At 36.1% G+C, this 20,627-nt stretch overlaps 1 protein-coding gene across 5 annotated transcripts in view; it reads right to left on the bottom strand.

Moving 5' to 3' along the window:
• Positions 1-20,627, bottom strand: part of LOC150100748 (pre-mRNA splicing factor CWF19L2) — a 277,753-nt gene that overhangs the window by 119,869 nt on the left and 137,257 nt on the right. For all 5 annotated transcript variants that reach the window (XM_090402132.1, XM_090402130.1, XM_090402133.1 and 2 more), the window contains exon 10: positions 14,889-14,991. In XM_090402132.1, the coding sequence (XP_090258258.1) occupies positions 14,889-14,991 (103 nt within the window). The remainder of the gene's footprint in view (positions 1-14,888; positions 14,992-20,627) is intronic.

The following is a 20,627-nucleotide window of genomic DNA, read 5'->3' as shown; positions in this document are numbered from 1 at the left end:
CTTAAAGGATAGTTTTACAACAGTCTTTTATAATAATCAGCAGAGCACAGTTTACCTATGTGCAGTTGCCAAGTAACTGCAACAGTTAATTGTCTAAAAAACTGATGAAGATGATATTATAACATGACATCATGGAGTTTCAGGACTCATCACAGGAAGACACGTGCACAATACACTGACAACGTTATATGATTAGCAGCCATTTACACACACACACACACTATACAGTACTCTGTATGTTAATTGCAACAATTATACAATTGGCAGGTTTATCTTTGTGAGAGAAAAAACACCATTACCTCTATATGAAATGGCTGACTCACCTTCAGTTGGAGTAAATATAAAGATTACTTCATAAGAAGAATCAAAGCCAGGTCTCTTTTAAATCTAATTTGTGTTGTTGTTATTGATTTTTATGGCACAAAGACATCAGAGGTCATACTGCGTTAGGACACAAGTTACAGCAGTGCATACGGTAGACCGTTAGTAGGACAATCACAGACATCCATGCCTTTGGTGGGATTCGAACCCACAGGCTTTTGGCTGGAGAGCGAATATGCTAACTACTCGGCCAACCAGGTCGGCTCTAATTTGTGTAATATAATTTAGAAACTGAGTGTTACACTACAAACATTTGATCTAGTCTAAGATACACTGATTGGAAAGAAGCCAACAGATACCCCTATGGGCAAGGTGCATCGTGCTATGTAACTAGTCACGTATTTATAACAAGTATAATTTGGAGGAATACGATGTTCCCAAGTCAGTGCAACTGTGTCCAGGTGAAACGGCTGCAAGAAGGGAACTGATGGAGTTTAAAAGGGCCATTATGATAAGATGGCATGTTGCAGGCCTATATGTTCAGGCAAACTGTTGACAAATTGCCCCATCCCAGGTCAACAGTGATGCCATACCAAGAAGGAAGCACAAGGAGTCAACTGCAAGTGCTACCTGCAGTGGACAACCAACCACACTCATCAAACATGACCATAGGGTGCTATGAAAGATAATATGTAAAAACTGCTACTCATTGGTCAAATGGCAGTTTTCACATTGTTGAATGCAGAGTTCAGGGCACTGACTGGAACATGTATCTGAACAAAAACATTCAGAATCGAGGCTTATGACATGGATTTCCATGGTAGGATGCAATATGTAAGCTCAACATTACCTGAACCAACATGCAGCGGCATCTTAAGTGGTGCAAAGAGTGTGTACAGTGGGATGTGGAAGCTTAGAGAACTATGTTATGGGGTGATGAATCATGCTACACTTTTTACTGAGCAGATGGATGGGTGTGGGTGTGACAGACACCTGGTGAACATCTCTTACCAGAATGGTAAGAGATGTTCAACTTCAACCATGAAACTTGGAGGTGTGATGGTATGGTCCTGTTTTTCCTCAAACAACCACTGTTTGTGGTGCCACAAACACCGAACTCTGAGAGGTATATGAACATTCTAGACAATGCAATGCTTCCTAATTTTAGTGGAACTTCTATTCAGCAAGACAATGCACTATGTCATAAGACTGCTGCTGCAACAGCATGGTTTGTGGACATGAATGTCACCACACTTAAATGGCCTCCACAGAGCCCCAATCTCAACCCTATTGAACATAAATGGGATGAACTGGAGCATCGGACGAGGTCAAGGGATGTCTACCCTACAACAGTCCAGGATCTCATTACGTGCCTAACAAGAATGGCCCAAAATTTCCATTATTTGTTATTGTACACTTGTGGAAATATGTCCTGTAGGACTGCTGCAGTTATCACAGGGAAAGGAGATCCCTAGATGCTATTAAGGTGAGTGCCATGGCTGTTTGTTCCCCACACTATATATAACATTTGTTGACTTCTTTCCAAGCCATGCATATTATATGTACTACCTTTTATATCTTGATCTGTATAATTCCTGGTAAAAAATAACCTCTTTTACACACTAATGAAAAAAACGACACTCAATTTTTGATTAGTTATGTCACTTGAAAGTATGTCAAGTCGCATAACTTGAAAACATGTCAAATGGGTGCACCCTAATCAAGAGAGGCCAGACCTGAGTTTATAATAATCATCACAGAAAAGAGTGTTATTTTTCTTTATAGCTCAAATTACGTATTGCAGCAGAACAGAGGCACTTTTTGATCTTGAGCCTATATGTTATATCACACTGGTGTGTTGGAAAAAAATTACATTTAGAATGGTAGTACCTTTAGTATCTACCCAAGAAAATTGAAAGGCTTCACAGTATCTTTCCACACCTGGCAAGCCAAGATTACCTTTGTCCATCAAACAAAGAAACACTAAAATTTCTTTTGTGTTCAGAAACTGTTCCACTTGTAAGAGAAAAATTCCTAGAGGAGACACAGGAAGTATTTGAGTGTTATACAATTCTTACATTTGGGTTTGACAGGGTACTTGTTTATATTCCTCTCTTCTTATTTCCTTCAATGGCTTACTGGTTTTCATATTTTACAGTAATATTTGTTCACAGTATGATAACTAGCTTTATTGGCTAGTTAAGTCAATGACTAAACTATAAAGTATAATGATTAAACAATCAATTCCTTGACATTATCATAACCAACCTGCTAAATTGGCTTTCCAAATTAATACTATAATAAAGTTTGATTAAATCCTTATTTTCTTTTAAATTTCTGTAAGTGCTGTATCTTTTTTCTTTTTTTTAACTGGATAATAAACAGAAAGAATTTATAAATATTATATCCTTTAAGTTCAGCCTCCATAGCTCAGTCATTATAGATAAAGCCATTTGGTCGGAAAGACCTGGCTTCGATTCCCGTCAGTAACGTGAGAAAACTATCTGGTCTGTTTTGATGAAAGGTAAGTTAGCCAGTCTCATACAGAGGTGTGTGTGTGTGTGTGTGTGGAAGGGGGGGGGGGAATCACCTGGAAATTCGAGTTTTTCGTTCCCTAGAACAGTCAAACCGGCCCTGTTAAACCATGCATCTACAGACACAGAACATGTTGGGAGGCACAGGGCCAACCATCTTATCCTTGAGAAGGTTGCAGTTGCAAGAATAAAAAAACTCGACACCATGAAAAGGTAGAAGAAGAGGATTAAGAAAGAAAGAAATATCCTTTAAGTTGCTTCGACATGGACTGTTTAGCCCTTCCAACAGTTGTTGGAAGGACAAATATAATAAGTTATTCATTTTCTGGAAGTAAGTGACACAAAGTTTACTTATGCAAATAATGTTATACTGTTAAATGAATACAAGTCTTTTAAGAATCTTTAACATCATCAAATTCCTGATATGTACCCTCAAGGGATGTACGGAATATAATAGTACTACATGAAAGATTTACATCATTACTATCTACTTACAATTTTCCTCCAAATCAGTCTGTCACCTGTCAAGACTTCAACATTATCAGATCTTATATTTCTATGTTCTAAGGCACTTTTTACCATATCAATCCACTTATATCTTGGTCTTCCTCTAGGTCTTTTTCCTGCCAACCTAGCAGAGAATACTTGTTTTGCTAATCTTTCCTCTCCCATTCCATTTAAGTGAACATACCACCTGAGATTTGCTCTGCTAACACATTCCTGGATGCTAACAATGTCAAGTTCTTTTCTAATATCCTCGTTTTTAATATGATATTGCCATTGATGCCATCTGTTCATGCCTCTAATCTTTCTCAGAACTCTCATAGTTGCGGTCTCTAGTCTTTAGTCAAGTGTTTTACTTCTGATCCAGCTCTCAGATCCATAAGTTAAAACTGGTTTGAACACTGTCTTGTATACAGCTAATTTAGTTTTTTAACTAATTTCTCTCTTATTCCATACAAATTTATTCAGCTGACTTCCTACTTTGTTGAACCAGTTTTGTTGATCCTGTTGTCTATTTCCATATTTAATTTACCAACTTCACTAAAGTAGCTGAAATGTTTTACTTATTCTATAGGTTTTCCATCAGAATACATATTTTCAATGTTTTCAAAAGTTGATATTTTCAATGCTTCTGCCTATTTTCATTGTCTCATCATCATTCATCAAATTCCTGCCATGGGTGTACAGGATATAATAGTACTACATGAAAAATTTACATCATTACTAACTTCCTATCCACAATTTTCCTCCAAATCAGGCTGTTACTTGTCAAGACTCCAACCTTATCAGATCTTATATTTCTATTGTCTAAGACACTTTGTACTGTATCAATCCACCTATATCTTGGTCTTTCTCTGGGTGTCATTTTCCTGCCAATCTGGCAGAGAACATTTGTTTTGCTAATCTTTATTCTCCTATTCTGTTTAAGTAACCCTATCACCCAAGATTAGCTCTAACACATTCTTGAATGCTAATAATGTCAAATTCTTTTCTAATATCCTCATATATGATACCTGTCACTGATGCAATTTGTTAACTCCACTAATCTTTCTCAGAACTCTCATATCTAAGGTCCCCAGTCTTTGATCTTCTTCTTTGAGTGGCATCTCCTATCAGAGGTCAGCAACCACCTTGGCAAATTTTGAGTGATCCTCAGCCACTCTCTTAGAGTCCCTCAAATTTGAAAAAATTTGAGAAATTTAAGTATCTTATTACTAAAATAAAGAGCCAAAAGGTCCCCAGTTCAGCGATGCAAAATTACATAAGCAAAGTGGATATTAGATCAAGCATTATTTCAAAGCTGAATGTAGAAATTATGCAAGTTTTGTCAGTTCACCAGAGAGCTGGCAGGAATACATCCCATGGCATTCACCTTATTGTGGACTACTTAAAAGATATAGGCACTGCTGAAGCATCTATATATTCACCTTTTATTAGTCCATTTTGATAAGGTTTCACTGGCCTGACAGCTGTTTCAAACCAGTTGGTTCTCTTTAGAGACCAGACAGAGGTGGCCTTTTGGCTCTTTATTTTAGTAATTACTTTTATGCACAGACCGAGAGTTTGCTTATGAAAAATATATTTCTTTGACATTTCAAGTTACTTAAATTTACTTAAAAGCTCTACAAGAGTTTTTGATCTCTTAAGGTTTCTGCCTGGTCTCTGAAGAGAACCAACCAGTTCAAAACAGCTGTCAGGCCAGTGAAACCTTATCAAAATGGACTAATAAAAGGCAAATAAAAAGACGTTTTGGCAGCTTCTGTCTTTTATGTAGTCCACACTAAGGCGATTTGTGAATGCCGAGGAATGTATTCCTGCAAGCTCTCTAGTCAACTCACGAAACTTTCATAGTTTCTACATTCGGCTTTGAAATAACAAAGTATCTTATATTTTTCATTATGAAGTAAGTGACCAAGATATGCAGTTTTTCTTCTTTTTATGATATCTAAAAGTTCACGTGATTTCTCCATTTGTTCCAGTACTTCTTGAATGGATGTTTTTTGCTGTCCATGGGATTTTTAACATTCGTAAAACAATTTGAGATGTATAACTACATTTCAAAGGCTTCAAGTGTTTTTTAAATTGAAGTTGTCAAACTTCAAGGTCAAAGTTTCTGCACCATACATAGCATTTAACCATGCATACCCTAAGCTCTAAATTGAAACTGTGGTGACACAATGTTCATTTCATCAGGAGAAACTATTTTTTTCCCATTTCAATTCTAACTTCCATTTCCATTTCTGGATAGTATTTTTCATTTAACCAGCATCTGAAATATTTAAATTTTGTCACTCTTTCTATTTCTTTCCAGTTTAAAGAAAGTGCTGAATTAAGAATTGGTTTCTTGCTTATGACTATGAATTTAGTTTTGGTGATATTTATTCTTAATCCTATTTTTTCACTTCTTCGTTCAGTAGTTGGAGAAGATTTTGAAGATCCTGAATGTTGTCAACCAGGAGATCTGTGTCATCAGCATATCGGATGTTACTGATTTACATCAATCCATTCCTCTCTTCCTTTTAAGATTTTTTGAAATATGGCTTCTGAGTATATGTTAAAAAGGAGAGGCTACAGCATGCATCCTTGCCCTGCTGCTTGTTTGATGTTAATGGAGTCTGTAATAATATCATCAACTTGAACACATGCGTTTTGACTCAAAATATAAGTTTTTGATGATGTCTTTACCATCTAATTCAATCATTTTAGTATGCTGGACTTCGTCAAATGCCTTCTTGAAGTAGATTAAGCAAATGAATACTTACTTACAAAGATAATAAGCCAAAAGGCTATTTTACCGGCGAATTTGTTAATTAAGAGGGAGATGTTAAATCCCATTTTATTTTTATTTTATAGTCGGGTACGAAACTCTGGTCAAAATCCATTGACCTCCAAAGAGTTTCAATGCCGAAAAACTATCGGCAGAACCAAGTGAAAATGATCACTTGGATAGTACAACACTAGGGCAACTCCATGCAAAGGTGGAGCAAGCTCCGTCATTAACTTGAATATTCTCTCATAATATAAAACTCAGCTCCTAAGAGATGTATATATATTGTTTTACATTATGAGAAGAGGTCACTACCCAGACTGGTTTCAACCTTTTTTGAGGTCTCATCAGTGAGTAGGTAGAGCTGGAATATCAAGGTTTTAAGTTTTAAGTGAACAGAGGTCGATGGATTTCGACCCAAGTTTCGTACCTGGCTATAAAATAAAATGGGATTTAACATCTCCCTCTTAATTGAATACTTACTTGTTTTGGTCACTACATTTTTGGAATAAAATTTGAGAAAAGAAAAGAGCCTCTCTCATTCCCAAACCGCTTCTAAAGTTGAATTGGTTTTAGAAGCTTTGATCAAGTGTTTTATTCCTAACCCAGCTCTCAGACCCATAAGTTAAAATTTGTTTGAACACTGTCTTGAATACAGCTAATTTAGTGTTTTGACTAATTTCTTTCTCATTCCATACCAGTTTTACTAATTCTGTTGTCTATTTTCATTCTAATTTTCTATCTTCAGGAAAAATTGTGCATAAACAGCTGAAATGTTTTACTTGTTCTATAGGTTCACCACTTGATGGTTTCTGCCTATTTCGTTGTCTTTATTATTATATATCTCTGACCTCCTCTGATGGAGTCAGAGATTCATCCAACTGTGCCGTAAACTGATTCAATGTATCTACATTCACAACATACTCAGGTAATGCATTCTCCCTTACAAACCAATCTCCATGCAAAGAACCTGTTCCTCACTCGTCTGCTCAAATACTCACAGTTTCCAATGATAGCCCCTTGTTCTAAACCCTACTCCCATTCTATGAAAAATCTCTTTCATGTCAATCTGAAAACAACCTCTTACTAGTTTATATGTCTCTATCATATTACCCTTCTTCCTCCTATTCAAAAGGCTTTGCAACTAATATTCTCACAATCTGTCCTCATACTCCACATTCCAAAGACCACTGACCACCTTTGTGAATCTTTTCTGGAACCTTTCCAACATATCATTGTCACCATGAAAACCTGGCAACCAGATCTGTGCACAATAATCCATATGAGGCCTGATTAAGGCCTTATACAATGGCATCATAACCTCTCTATTTCTGCATGTCAGGGTCCTCTGCATCATTCCCATTATCCAATGTGACTCTTCATAACTTGTGCAATCTGTCACTTGAATTTCAGGTCTTGTCAACCATCACTCTTAGATCTCTCATCTCCTCAACTTCCTTTAAAGTGTTTACTTTGCATCCCATCGTTGCTTACCAAATCTCAAAAACTTACACTTTACAACATAAGTGGAACTGACAGTCCCACCTACCTGCCCATTCATGAAATCTATTCAGGTCCTCCTGTACAGTCATAACATCCACTTGATTCTGCATTGCTCTCCCCAATTTTGTATCATCTGCAAACAGCTGCATATCACTAGTTAAACCCATCTCAATATCATTACCATACAAACTGAACAACAATGGTCCCAAAACTGACTCCTGTGGGACACCACTAGTGACCTTCCTCTATTCGAATACTGCACTCCCATATACAACTTTCTATCTGACAGCCCAGGCACTGATCCAACTCAGAAGAATGTTATCCAATCCCATCTGTTTCGATTTATTTAACAGTTTGTCTCGTGTGACAGTCTATCAAAAACTTTTGCAAAATCCAAGTACACCACTGTATATGCATCTCCCCTGTCAAAGGTATTTGTCACCTTGTTATAATACATAAGTAAGTTAGTAAAACATGATCTCACTTTAACCCATGCAGACAATACTGCTGTTATGAATCCATTTCTGTATCCTACTCCTAATTCTCACTAATCTCTCCAGTACCTTCACCACAATCCCAGATATACAGATTGGCCTATAATTAGAGGCTACAGCCTTATCACCACCTTTATGCAGTGGAACAATTTTACTCCCTTTTCACTCCCATGGAACCTGTGCTGTTGTAAGATTCTTGTTAAACAGGCACGCCAATGCTACTGCCAATTCCCTGGAACATTCCCTTAAGATGCATAGTGATATAGCATCAAATCCCATTGCCTTATGTCAATAAGGCAATGGGATTTGAAGAAATAAATAAAGGTTATTTATTTCTTCAAATATCTCCTGCTCACTCATAATTAAGCCATCCTCCCCTATGTTCTCTATACTTAAGTTCCTCATGATTCCAACCTGATCAGGATGAAACATCCTTATAAATTGATCATCACCAAATATCTCAAAAATGTCTTCTGCAGCAGTTACCATTTTACCATTTCATCCAATAACATCATCTTACCATGATCATTCTTCCTTTTACTTGACATATATCTAAAAAAAACTCTCTGGGGTTTTCTTTGCCTGATTTGACAATTTCTGCTCATACTGCCCTTTTGTTGTTCTTACTGAGTCAGAACAGATGCTCAACTGTGAGTCTTACCCAGTGGAAAATACTAAAGAATGTCATTAGTGATCATAGACCTATTCTCACAACCATTAATTTGCAATTAGACCAAAAACCACAGACAAAGAGATCTTGGAACTTCAGAAAAGCAAATTGGCCCAAATACACACAACTATTACAAACATACTGCACTGGCACATCCACTAGTAAAGAACTTGATCAGCAACTACTAGAACTAACTAACAACATACAGAAAGCTGAAAAAAATCCAATTCCCAGAGGTCTCAGGAAAAACAACTGGGTTCCATTTTGGAAAGATCACAATATCAGTGCTACGATCACTGGAAGAGATATTATCAATGAACAGTTAAAACAAAATAATACAGAAGACAACAGAAAGAAGTTAATAGAATTAACTCAAAACACAGAAGATGAAATTTCTAACTGCATACACCTTATTAAGTGGGAAGAATTCTGCAATAGACTAGACCCAAGAAAAGACTCACAGCACTGGAACATCATCAGATTATTAAAGAACACAATACTTCCAGATACTGATCACTCCTCAAACACAGTCTCCTCAGGACCAATACAGCAGAAACAAACAAATAGATGGCAAATTTACTAGCCAAACATTACTCTAATGAAAGTAAGCTGCAATACAACAAAGAAGACAAAAAGTGCAGGAAAACTTCAAAACAACTGCTAATACAATCCAGAACCTATCCTTCTGAAGACATCTTTACTCAGGACCTCACAATGACAGAATTAGAAACAGCAATTAGTCAAATTCACCCTGACAAATCACCCAGAATTGATCTTTGGACATAAGATTAACAACATGAGAAAAATAGCCCATTCTGAAGATATTAAACACTTCCTGGAATGGAGGTAAACAACCAAAAATCTGGAAAACATCAGTCATTATACCCTTACTAAAACCTAACAAAAACCCTAGTGACTGTAACAGCTACAAACCAATAGCTTTGACTAGCACTCTCTGTAAACTAAACAAAAGAATAATACATACCAGACTTATGAATTGGCTCTCAGAAAATAATAAGATCAACTTCTACCAAACTGCATACAGGTCTCAACACAGTACAGAAGATCAATTATTTTATCTTTGCCAATCATTCATAGATGGCTTTCAAGAAAAACCACCAAAGACGACAACAGCAATATTCTTGGATCTAACAGATGCCTATGATCGTGTCTGGAAACAAAAGTTAATAAAAATTGCATAAATACTAGAATAACGGGGAATGCATTAATTTGGATTTCAGATTTCATGAAAGGAAGAAAAATGAAAGTTGATGGAATTTATTCCAACATGCATCAAACTTGGGCTGGAGTCCCACAAAGTTCTGTTTTAAGCCGACTCCTATTTCTCATCTATATGAACAATATCCATCCTCATATAATAAATGACACAAAAATAGCATGCCATGCAGATGATATAGCAATCTAGCACACAAGCAGTAATCCTCAACAATCTGAAAAAGGTCCTAAATAGTTCAATAAAAGGCTTAGAAAGATGGGCAAAGGAACTTAAACTACAGATAAACCCAGAAAAAACAAAACTGAGCATCTTCTCCACCGATAGAAAAAAAAGGACACAATCAAATTACAACTCCCAAATTAAAATATATAACACCAAAATAGAAAAAACAGTCTCCAAAGTACTTGGGCCTAACCTAGATACTGAGCTTAGATTTACAACTCATATTACAAATATATCCAATAAAGCTCCTAAAAAGGTTAATATCATCAAAAGGCTTTGGGGGGAACAAAGTGGGGTGTGCAAAACCGAAGACACTCAAACTATGGAATATGCCTCATCAATCTGGGCTCCAGCTTCTACTAGCTTGAAAGAAAAACTTGACATAGTACAATCAAGAGCAGCAAAAATTATCATAGGTACTGTCTCATCCACAAATAATTTAAAAGCTCAACAGGAGTGTGGGCTTCACATACTAGAAGACAGAAGAAAACTCTCCACAGTTAAATTCGCTAACAAAATCAGGAGCCACAACAGGATCACATTTCACTCAGGACTTTCGATGCCTGGACAAGAAAATCTAGACTAAAGAGATTATCTACTTTACAATATGATCATGAAATTAGAAAACAGATTGACTTAGAGCACCTATCCACTGAAATAAGCAAAGAGCAATTCTTTTCCAATATTCTATCAAAAAACACAATGATAAACTTAAATCTCCTCAAATGTTGTTCAAAAAAGGATTCACAGCAACAAAATAAAAGAAAAGGACTTGACACTATACATCACTTAAATCAGGGTTTCCCAAAATGTGTTCCACGAGAAGTTCTCCTGGAATTTGTCATTTTAGTTTTCTAAGCATTTTTCATGAATAAATATTTTATAGTGAAAATATTCTGAGGAGAATAATATTCGTGAATATGTCAAAAAGCTCAGACCCAGAACGCCTAATAACATCAGTGTATCATTAATTTTCACACATTGAAACCTTTCAACATTTGGGAAAGGGAATATTGCTATTTATGACCTGTCATAAAAATTGCCTGCAAGCGGATTATAACAATGGGCAGTGTATCCTCTGTTCTCAAAACTGAAGGAAGGAAATGACATCTGTGTAGCAAACGTCAGTGACCAAGCAGCATATTTTTAAACATGGAAATATTCATGAATTATTGTTAATTTTCACAGATCCAAATCTTTCAATAATCGGAAAAGAGAATACCACTGTTTATGGCCGATCATAAAAATTGCCTCCAAGCCGATTACAACAATGGGTGGCATATCCTCTGTTCTCAAAACTGAATGAAATAACATCTGTGTTGCAAATGTTAGTGATGACCAATCAGCAAGGAAGCATAAAGAAAATTTTTCCACTAAAATTGAAGATCAAGGTAGTCTGTATCCGGTTCTCAAATCTAGTAATACCTGAATACTTTCATTGCAAGTTCGTATTGTAGGGTGAAAGTTTCGAAACCGTAGTGCCGTGATTTTTTAAAGTAGGCCTGCAGATTTAAATTTCAATATGAATAAGAGACAAGGGACTTTGTTTAATTTTGTATTAAGAAATCTCTTATTGAAGGTGTTTGTGATGCAACAAATAGTGAGTCATCCACCACCAGCCTACAAAGTGATCTCCAGGATGTACAAAAGGAGGGGAAAACTACCAGCACACAGGAGAAAAAGTCTGCATCCATCCGTAAGTACTTATAATGATATTATAAATTTTTGGTGATCAGAATAGGATATGTCAATGAAAATCAGCACAAATTAATTTAGCAATGTTTATGTTTAATTAATTATTAATTAATAATAAAAATCAGCTAAATTAACAATTAACCTCCCTACAGGCTGATGTGGATGAAATAGTGACACCAAATTGTACTTCTTATCAATGTTATTCAATGGGTGTTAGAGCTTTGTATCCAGATTTAGCTGAACGTCTATAGACGTCGTGGCCGGTTGGGGGGGTTAATTACTAATTAATACATTACAAAATAACCAAGTTCAGTGAACATTTTAGTGTTTGTGAAGTGTTCCGTCATAGGAAAAGTTTGAGAAAAGCTGATTTTAATAATCCAAACCATGTCATTGCCTATACTGATGGATCATCTGATGAAGCACTCAACTAAGGAGGTTCAGGGATTTTTTCTAACTCTACCTGGAGGCGAGGAAATGCAAATCAAAACCACAGCTGGCAAAATAGCTTCAAACTTCACTTGTGAATTAACAGCCATATAAACAGCTCTCAAATCCAGTAATAAACATTACAGAAGGAATAACCATCTACAGAAAATCAAAATCTGCACTTGAGGCATTAAAAAAATGGAAAAACAAAACTCACACAGGAAATTCATGAACTACTAACAACCTTAAAATTGAAAAATTTAAGACATCATGAAGTTTGAAATAAATTTCAAACTTCACTTGTGAATTAACAGTCATACAAACAGCTCTCAAATCCAGTAATAAACATTACAGAAGGAATAACCATCTACAGCAACTCGAAATCTGTACTTGAGGCATTAAAAACTGGAAAAACAAAACTCGCACAGGAAATTCATGAACTATTAACAACCTTAAATTTGAAAAATAAGAGCTCTGCACTACAATGGATTCCAACCTGTGTAAATATTGAAGGCAATGAAAGAGCAGACAGACTAGTCAAAGAAGAAAGATACTTATCTCAGAAATTACACCCAATATCACTAACTTATGCTAACTTTGTTGCCAAAATAAGATTGATAAAATAAACTATCAAGTAGAATCAGTGAAATTAATAAAAATAGAGAAATAACCACAATCATCACCAGACTAAGGACAGAACATTTTAAAGGCATGAAAATTTAGCCAGACGGTAGTAGGAGCTATGAAACATACAAAAACTGTCCAGGAGTTGAACTAACACCTGTCCATATTTATTCTTGTCCAGCAAATGCTGCTGCTCTACAGAAAATTGACAATAACCTTAGAGAAAAGCTCTACTCCACCAAAGTTCAACAGATTGCCAAAGCAGTTCTACAGATCCACGGTCATATCTAGAAGCTCTTCAATGGACTCGACAACAACAACTAACTGGGTCACTCTCCTGGCTTGTTCTTTGTGCAAATGATTATTACCATTATCCATCTTGTACTGCCTCCTAAGCACCACCTTCTCCCAGATTTCATGCTTAAGCTCCTCATTCATCCATTCTACACCAATCTTATTCAGCCTTTTGGTCTTCGGAGTACATTCACACTTTGAGGCTGCTCTGTATTTCTTTGTCAGTTTCCAAGCAGCATTTATTTCCTTACCATTCAACAGCTCCAAGCTATCTCCTAAGCTTGTCATAATAATCAGCCTTATAATTTCACATACATCCTTTCCTCACAAAACTCTGCATATGGCTAGCCACAATATAGGTGATCACTTCATGTTGCCTTAGTTATCTCTCAAGAACTGGAGAAATTCATTTTCCTTATTCCTAAATGATATCTCTTCAATCTAATCTATACTGCTATAATTAAAAAATAACCATAATAATTACCCTGCATTTGTTCACTAATCCAAGTTGTTTATATATTTCTTCATCACCAGCCTCCACATTTCCATGACTATAGCAACATCCAACTAAATACATCTTCCTGTCAACCTCCATGTTACACCATGCTTCCTCATAACTATTACCACTATTTCCCTCTTTCATGTCTACCTTATGACAGCACTTCCCCCCACTTCCTGTCCTTACAAAAAATACTGTATCCTTCCATTTGTATTCCTGTTATGATATCATCTTCATTCAACCGTGTTTCACTTATTCCAATGATTTTAGGACAAATAACCTCAATCAGTGAGTCCATTTCATCTCCCTTATTTCTGATATATAAAAACAAACACTGTAATTCATTTACAGGTCTATAATCCTAACCAAGCATCTTGTTGATTGTGATTTCTCCACCACACCTGTCCAATCACCTTTATCACCACTTACCACATGTATCTGCTGAGTCTCAACTGAAGTTTAGACTGAGCAGATATATTGAAGCACATAGCTCAGTGGCTATGTGCTTCGCAACCATATGCCTGAGGAAAGTGTCTTAGGTTCGATTCCCATCGACAATGTGAGGAGCTTAAGGATCTTCCTCAGCCACAACAGCCAAGTTAGCCTGTCTTAGGCGTGGACAGCAGGGGCTCCCCCCCACCAGTTTATCTGGAGTTTTTCATCCCACAAGCAGGCAAACTGGTCCCGGTGAACACACACACACAGATACAGTCAGGAATACTTACAACAGTTCCTCCAGCCATAGGTCTGAATTGTCAGCTATGCCGGTGCCCAGATAAAAATAGGGGGGATTGAGGTGGTGTCGTACCTCCCCATAAAAGGGGCTCACAGCCGTTGAATCACCATATGAAATGAAATGAATGAATGAACAAATCAGATTTTTTTTTTTTGATATAGTGTATAGGTTTTTTTTTACACTAAAATATGAGAAAGAGAACTTTCCCACAGTATGTTTTACCAAAATGTGAATTTTTTTTGGAGGGGGGGGGGGAAAGGATCTAAAATATCACTAAACAAAACATATAAAGATAAACAACTTGAAGCTCAACAGAGTTTCTGATTTAATCTTGCAGGAAGTGGTTTTAAATCAGATACCATATATTGCACGACTCCTATCTGTTTCATTTCTTTTACACTCTGACTGTTTTGCTGCCTTATCAACAAATTCATCATCGATATTATAGTATTCATCTGTATTCTGAAAGAACAAAAAACAATTACCTCATAAAAGTTTACAATTTCCTTAGCAATGAAGCAATTATATACATATATTGTAATTTTTACATCTCCTCTTTTAACCACATAAATCAGAGCTGTTGGCTCATTTTTATTTATTATTTTGCAAATGGTTAAGGAAATTGAAGGAATCTCATAACATACTTATCGAATGACCATAGGTCAACGGGTCCTTGGAGATTAGTCTCCAAGAAGATTGTTCCAAAAAATAGAAAATAAGAGGAGAATGGAAGAGAAGAGAATGGAGGAGAAAGCACAAGAACAGTTTGTCACAGTAAGTTGGTTCAGTAAGTCTGAAGATGAACAGTATGGACATTGACCATCAGTTGCTTGAGTTTTCATCTGTTTAGAGGAAAGTAGAAGAATGGTGGTTGCCAGATCAATGGAACAGCACCCATCAAAATATCTACAGAAAAAGTGTGCTTGCAGAAACAGAGCATCTATAAATAACTGAGTTTGTGAGAGATTGGTCATCTATTAAATGGACTGTTCTCTTCTAGGTAGCATTCTTAAGGAGGTTTTCAATGCACCATCTCATGTGTGAGAACATCATCCTAAGGTTGGATAGATTTGGAATTTATGGTGCTAGGCACTGTACAGACAAAAAGTGTCATGAATATAAAGAGGTGTGAGTTTTTTGGAGACACTAAGTAGGACACAGATGTTGATGTGTTTTTATCTAGAAGGTTTCATACATGTTTCATGTAAGAAGCATAGAGAAATCTAATCTTACTTGGAGATCGGATTTGTTAAAGGCAAGGAAAAGTAAACTGGGATCTTTATTCTAGAATTGGATCTAGAATTAAAAGGCTATCAGTGCTTAATTAGTTATGGAAGAATTAAGGATCAGATTGTTTAGGAATGAGGGTTGTCAAATGAAGAAGAGAAATGGACCTTAATGTCAACAGATTGATGATAGCCTTTGGCCACATGATATAAAAGAGCTGAAATCTTTTTTCCTCTCTCTCTCTCTCATACTATCCGTCTTTTCTTTCTCCTATCACATTACAGTGCCACAAGTGGGCAAGTGATTAAGAAGAAAGTAGCCCGTTGATACGTTACTTAAAGAATGTGATTTTGTACTCAGTGGAAAAAACAGTATGGGGAAACTTAATTTATTTTCATGGTATTGATTACAACACGGAATGATAAAAAAAATTAATATTTAATTTATTAGCTGATATTTCACTGGAATTATATCCGGCATCTTCAGAACAAAAGAACAGTTTGTCACAGTACACGAAACAACAATTGGTATAACAGTGGGACTAGTTTTAAAAAAAAAAATTGTAATGGACAACATAAGGAACTCAAGTCCAAATTACGTGCAATCTCTGTTTGAAAAAAGAGAGAAAACACGTATTAATTAGATGTTAAAATGACTGTCTTCCAGATTTTTGGTAGAATTTAGCAAGTTTAGCGCTACTGCGTGTGCAGATTAGCACTACTTGTACGGAGCTCTCAAAAATAAATGCAAATATCAATGCTCTATGTGATGAACTGTGTGATATTTTAAACTTGGAGCTGTGGAATATCCTTGACATATTCTGAAGCAGCGGCAGATAAAGAATTCATAAAAGTCAAAAACCGGCAACAGAAAAAATCCAAAATCCTCCAAGATAGTAGTGCTACCGTATTTCCCTGAAAATTAGCCCTAGCATGATTTTTCAGGATGCTTGTAATATAAGCCCTACCCCCAAAATAAGCCCCAGTTAAGATCGTCAGCCAGATGGACGCATTTAGTACATCGTTGCAACACATGACAGACGTATTGAATTATAAAAAAATATTAATAATATTTGTTGAGATTTGGAGTATGTTTTAAAACTTGCTGTTGATTCCAAAAACAATCTCTCTGACTTATGACTTCCGTGTAGCACTTTTGCTTTCTTCTATTGGATCCTGTGTGAAGGAATATCCAAGGCATAGTCTTCTAGACCAGACGTGTCATAACAATAGTCCCAGATATATTTTTTTACGTTCACCAAGAAGATGTCAACAGTTCTTCCTGTCTGTCCATAGTAAGCCAGGTCACAAGAACAGAGCACTTCATAAACTCCTGAATGTGATAAAGAGTTTATCCTTAGATGAATGAATGAAAGTTGCCAGTTTGACATATGGTTTAAATATTGTGTGTAGCTAATATTTATTAAGTACTCTAGATATCTTTTCAGACTTAACTTGAATGTATGGGATGGTAACAGTTTTGCTGTAGTCTTGTGTGATAGGCAAAGGAGGGGATTTCTGAGAAAATTAAGTATTTTTTCTATCCTATGGGGATTATAGCCATTGGCTAAGAAAGCATGACACAAGTGAGTGAGTTCAGCAGTAAGAACATTGTCATAAAGAGGTGCTGAGACAACAATACAATACCAAGCTGTGTTAGAATTAAAAGCAAGATTCACTCAGCCAAAGCCTAGTGTATTTACAAACGGGAAAGTTTAGCATTACTGCGTGCGCAGATTAGCACTATTTGTATGGAGCGCTCAAAAATAAATGCAAATATCAATGCTCTATGTGATGAACTGTGTGATATTTTAAACTTGGAGCTGTGGAATATCCTTGACAGTATTCTGAAGCAGCGGCAGATAAAGAATTCATAAAAGTCAAAAACTGGCAACAGAAAAAATCCAAAATCCTCCAAGATAGTAGTGCTACCGTATTTCTCTGAAAATAAAACCTAACCAGAAAATAAGCCCTAGCAAGATTTTTCAGGATGCTTGTAATATAAGCCCTACCCCCAAAATAAGCCCCAGTTAAGATCGTCAGTCAGACGGACGCATTTAGTACATCCGTTGCAACACGACGGATGTATTGAATTATAAAATAATATTAATAATATATAATTAAATATAAATAAATAATATTATTGACATTAATACTTAAAATAAATGATAATATAAATTATAATTAAGTATTTGTAAATGCCCAAGTGGGCACCTTTGGACGAGAGGTAAGCGCCTATGCAAACAGATGAACTCGAGACTTATTGCCGAATGACCAATCTGAGTACAGACACAATGCATGAATAACGTGCACACGATAACGAATGGACATGTTTGTGTCTAATATGAATCTTCATAATTCAATACATCATGTGTTGTAACGGATGTACTTAAGGCACTCGTGCGAAATAAAGAAACATTTTCTGAATTTTGGTGCCTGCAATTTTTCGTTGCTTTTGTGTGGACCATCATTCTTAACTGTCATCATTTTTGTTGCCACTCCTGTCTCGTGAGTCTTCAATTAACACTTGATTTAATGGTAGACTTAAATATACATATTTAATATTATTTTGACGCCCAGTATAGATCAGGTCGGCAACCATTATTTCCTGAGCTGGAAGACATCATCTGTGAATGGATTGCTAAGAGGAGAACAAAGGCTTTGGTTGTGTGCAGGGATATTCAAGCATTTGCCCTCTAATTGTAATGGCACCACAGTTAGAAATATCCCCATAATTTGAATTATTTCTAATTCAAATTATTTCTAATTTGAATTAGAAATAATTCAAAGCATCATAACACTAGCTGGATGGCTTCCTTCAGCGATATGAACTGTCTCTAAGAAGATCGACAACACTGTTCAAGCTGGAAGATACTAAAGTTATTAAACATGCACTTGCATTCAAGTCCTTTGTTGATGGTATCGACTTTTCTAAATACCAACTCTCCATCGTGATTGCTATGGATGAAACTGCAGTGTTTATGGGCCAAGGATCTCAAACGACAATTGATCAGAGGGGTGCCTCGTCAATCTACATTCCTTCCACTGGTTACGAAAGTGCACGTGTTACCTGTATTTCGGCAATTCGTCTAGATGGAAAGAAAGCCCCACCTCTAATCATCACTAAGGGCAAGAAAGATAAGATTGAATGTGTTTCAAGCATTTATGTTCTTGAAACCAAAAAAGCCTGGTGCACACAAGTTATAAGGAAGTGGTCGATTTAATGTTGCCACTTGTTTGGCGAGGTGGCCAAAGAGGTCTGGTAGTCTGGGATTCTGCCAGCATTCACTGCAGAACTTCCTTGCAGAGAGAAGAATAGATCAAATAATGATTCCAGCAGGAATGACTGCCTATCTCCAGACTCTTGATATTGCAATAAACAAGTCATTCAAGGACCATTTGCGCATAGAAATCAATGACTACAATGAAAATAGAATGGAGAGAAATCAGCATGGAAACTCTGTGAGGCCTAGCCTGCAAGAGGTCACGACATGGGTAAAGAATTCATGTAATAAAAATCACTGACAGCTGTGTTGCCAATGCACTATAAGCAGGCTACATGGACAAGAAGTGCTCATTTAAGGAGAGCTCTATTGCTGGACATGAGAGATTGGGGACCAATGGTTCTACAGGAAATGGAGTCGCAAGAAATTCAGGCTGGAATTTGGAGAGTTATGACGATGTTCCAGAAGAAGATGACATGACTATTTGAATAAATGTAGATTGTTGTTGTACATGAAAAAATAAGACATCCCCTGAAAATAAGCCCTAATGCGTCTTTTGGAGCAAAAATTAATATAAGACCTGGTCTTATTTTTGGGGAAATATGGTACAAAACAATTGCAATTACAACAACATTGTGTTGTTGTGAATTTATTTGGTAGCCTTAACAGATGAAGCTGTTAGCATGTTAAACCGAGGACCTAACTTTGCTGTTACTCCCAGACAAATTCCAAAAGCCAAAATAATGGCTTCTGTTAAATGGGGAATATACGACCTGCTTCCAGCAATAGCCAATAACATTCGTTTGGATGTGGCCAACGTCTTAATCCATTCCAAGCCTCCCAAAAATAATATCCCAAAAAAAGGAAATCAGTGCTTTAAAACTAACTTTAATACAAACTTAAAAAAAAACCGATACAATAATATCAATATTGTCATAACTAAAGCAGACAAAGGTGATTCAACGGTGGTGATGAATTTAGCTGAATATGAAAGTAAAATGTACATACTTTTACAAAATCAGTCTACATACCAAATCATAGATCATGAGCCTACTAACTCTCAAAAGAATAAAGTTTGCAAATTACTGAAAAAAGTCACTTCCTGGTCAAAAGAAACAGTCAACAAACTCAAGTATTTTCATGTTAAAACACCCAAAATATATGAAGCACCTAAAATTCATAAACAAGGTAGACCCCTACACCCTTTTGTGGATAGTATAAACAGTCCCACATACAAACTTGTTAAACATTTAGCTAAATTACTAGCCATCCTCACAAACAATTCTCACTCTTTTTGTTAAAATTTCTCTTCACCTAAAAAAGTATTTTAGAAAAACATATCTTAAAAAGTTCAGAAATAACCAGTTCTGATATTACTTCACTATTCACAAATTTCCATTTAATTGAAACCCTTGATTTTCTGAAATCACATTTTCCCCCAGATATATTTGAACTATTTAAATTTACAATACGTGCTGGTTCTTTTGCCAGCACCATGGAGCTGAGTGACCATATGGCATTTAATGATGTCAAATGAAGCCATGGATGGATTGATTCCATCTGTTCACTCCCTTAATTTTTCTCAAAAACTTTTATATCTGTGTTCTCCGGGCTTAGATCAACTGTTTTTACTTCTAACGGAAAGTAG

Source organism: Typopeltis vanoorti, chromosome 12, assembly GCF_054136105.1.
Source record: "Typopeltis vanoorti isolate ZY-2024b chromosome 12, IOZ_Tvanoo_1.0, whole genome shotgun sequence".
In the NCBI taxonomy this organism is placed as follows: Eukaryota; Metazoa; Arthropoda; class Arachnida; order Uropygi; family Thelyphonidae; genus Typopeltis; species Typopeltis vanoorti.
Note: the sequence above shows the minus strand (reverse complement) of the source record. Positions and strands in the feature narration are given on the sequence as shown.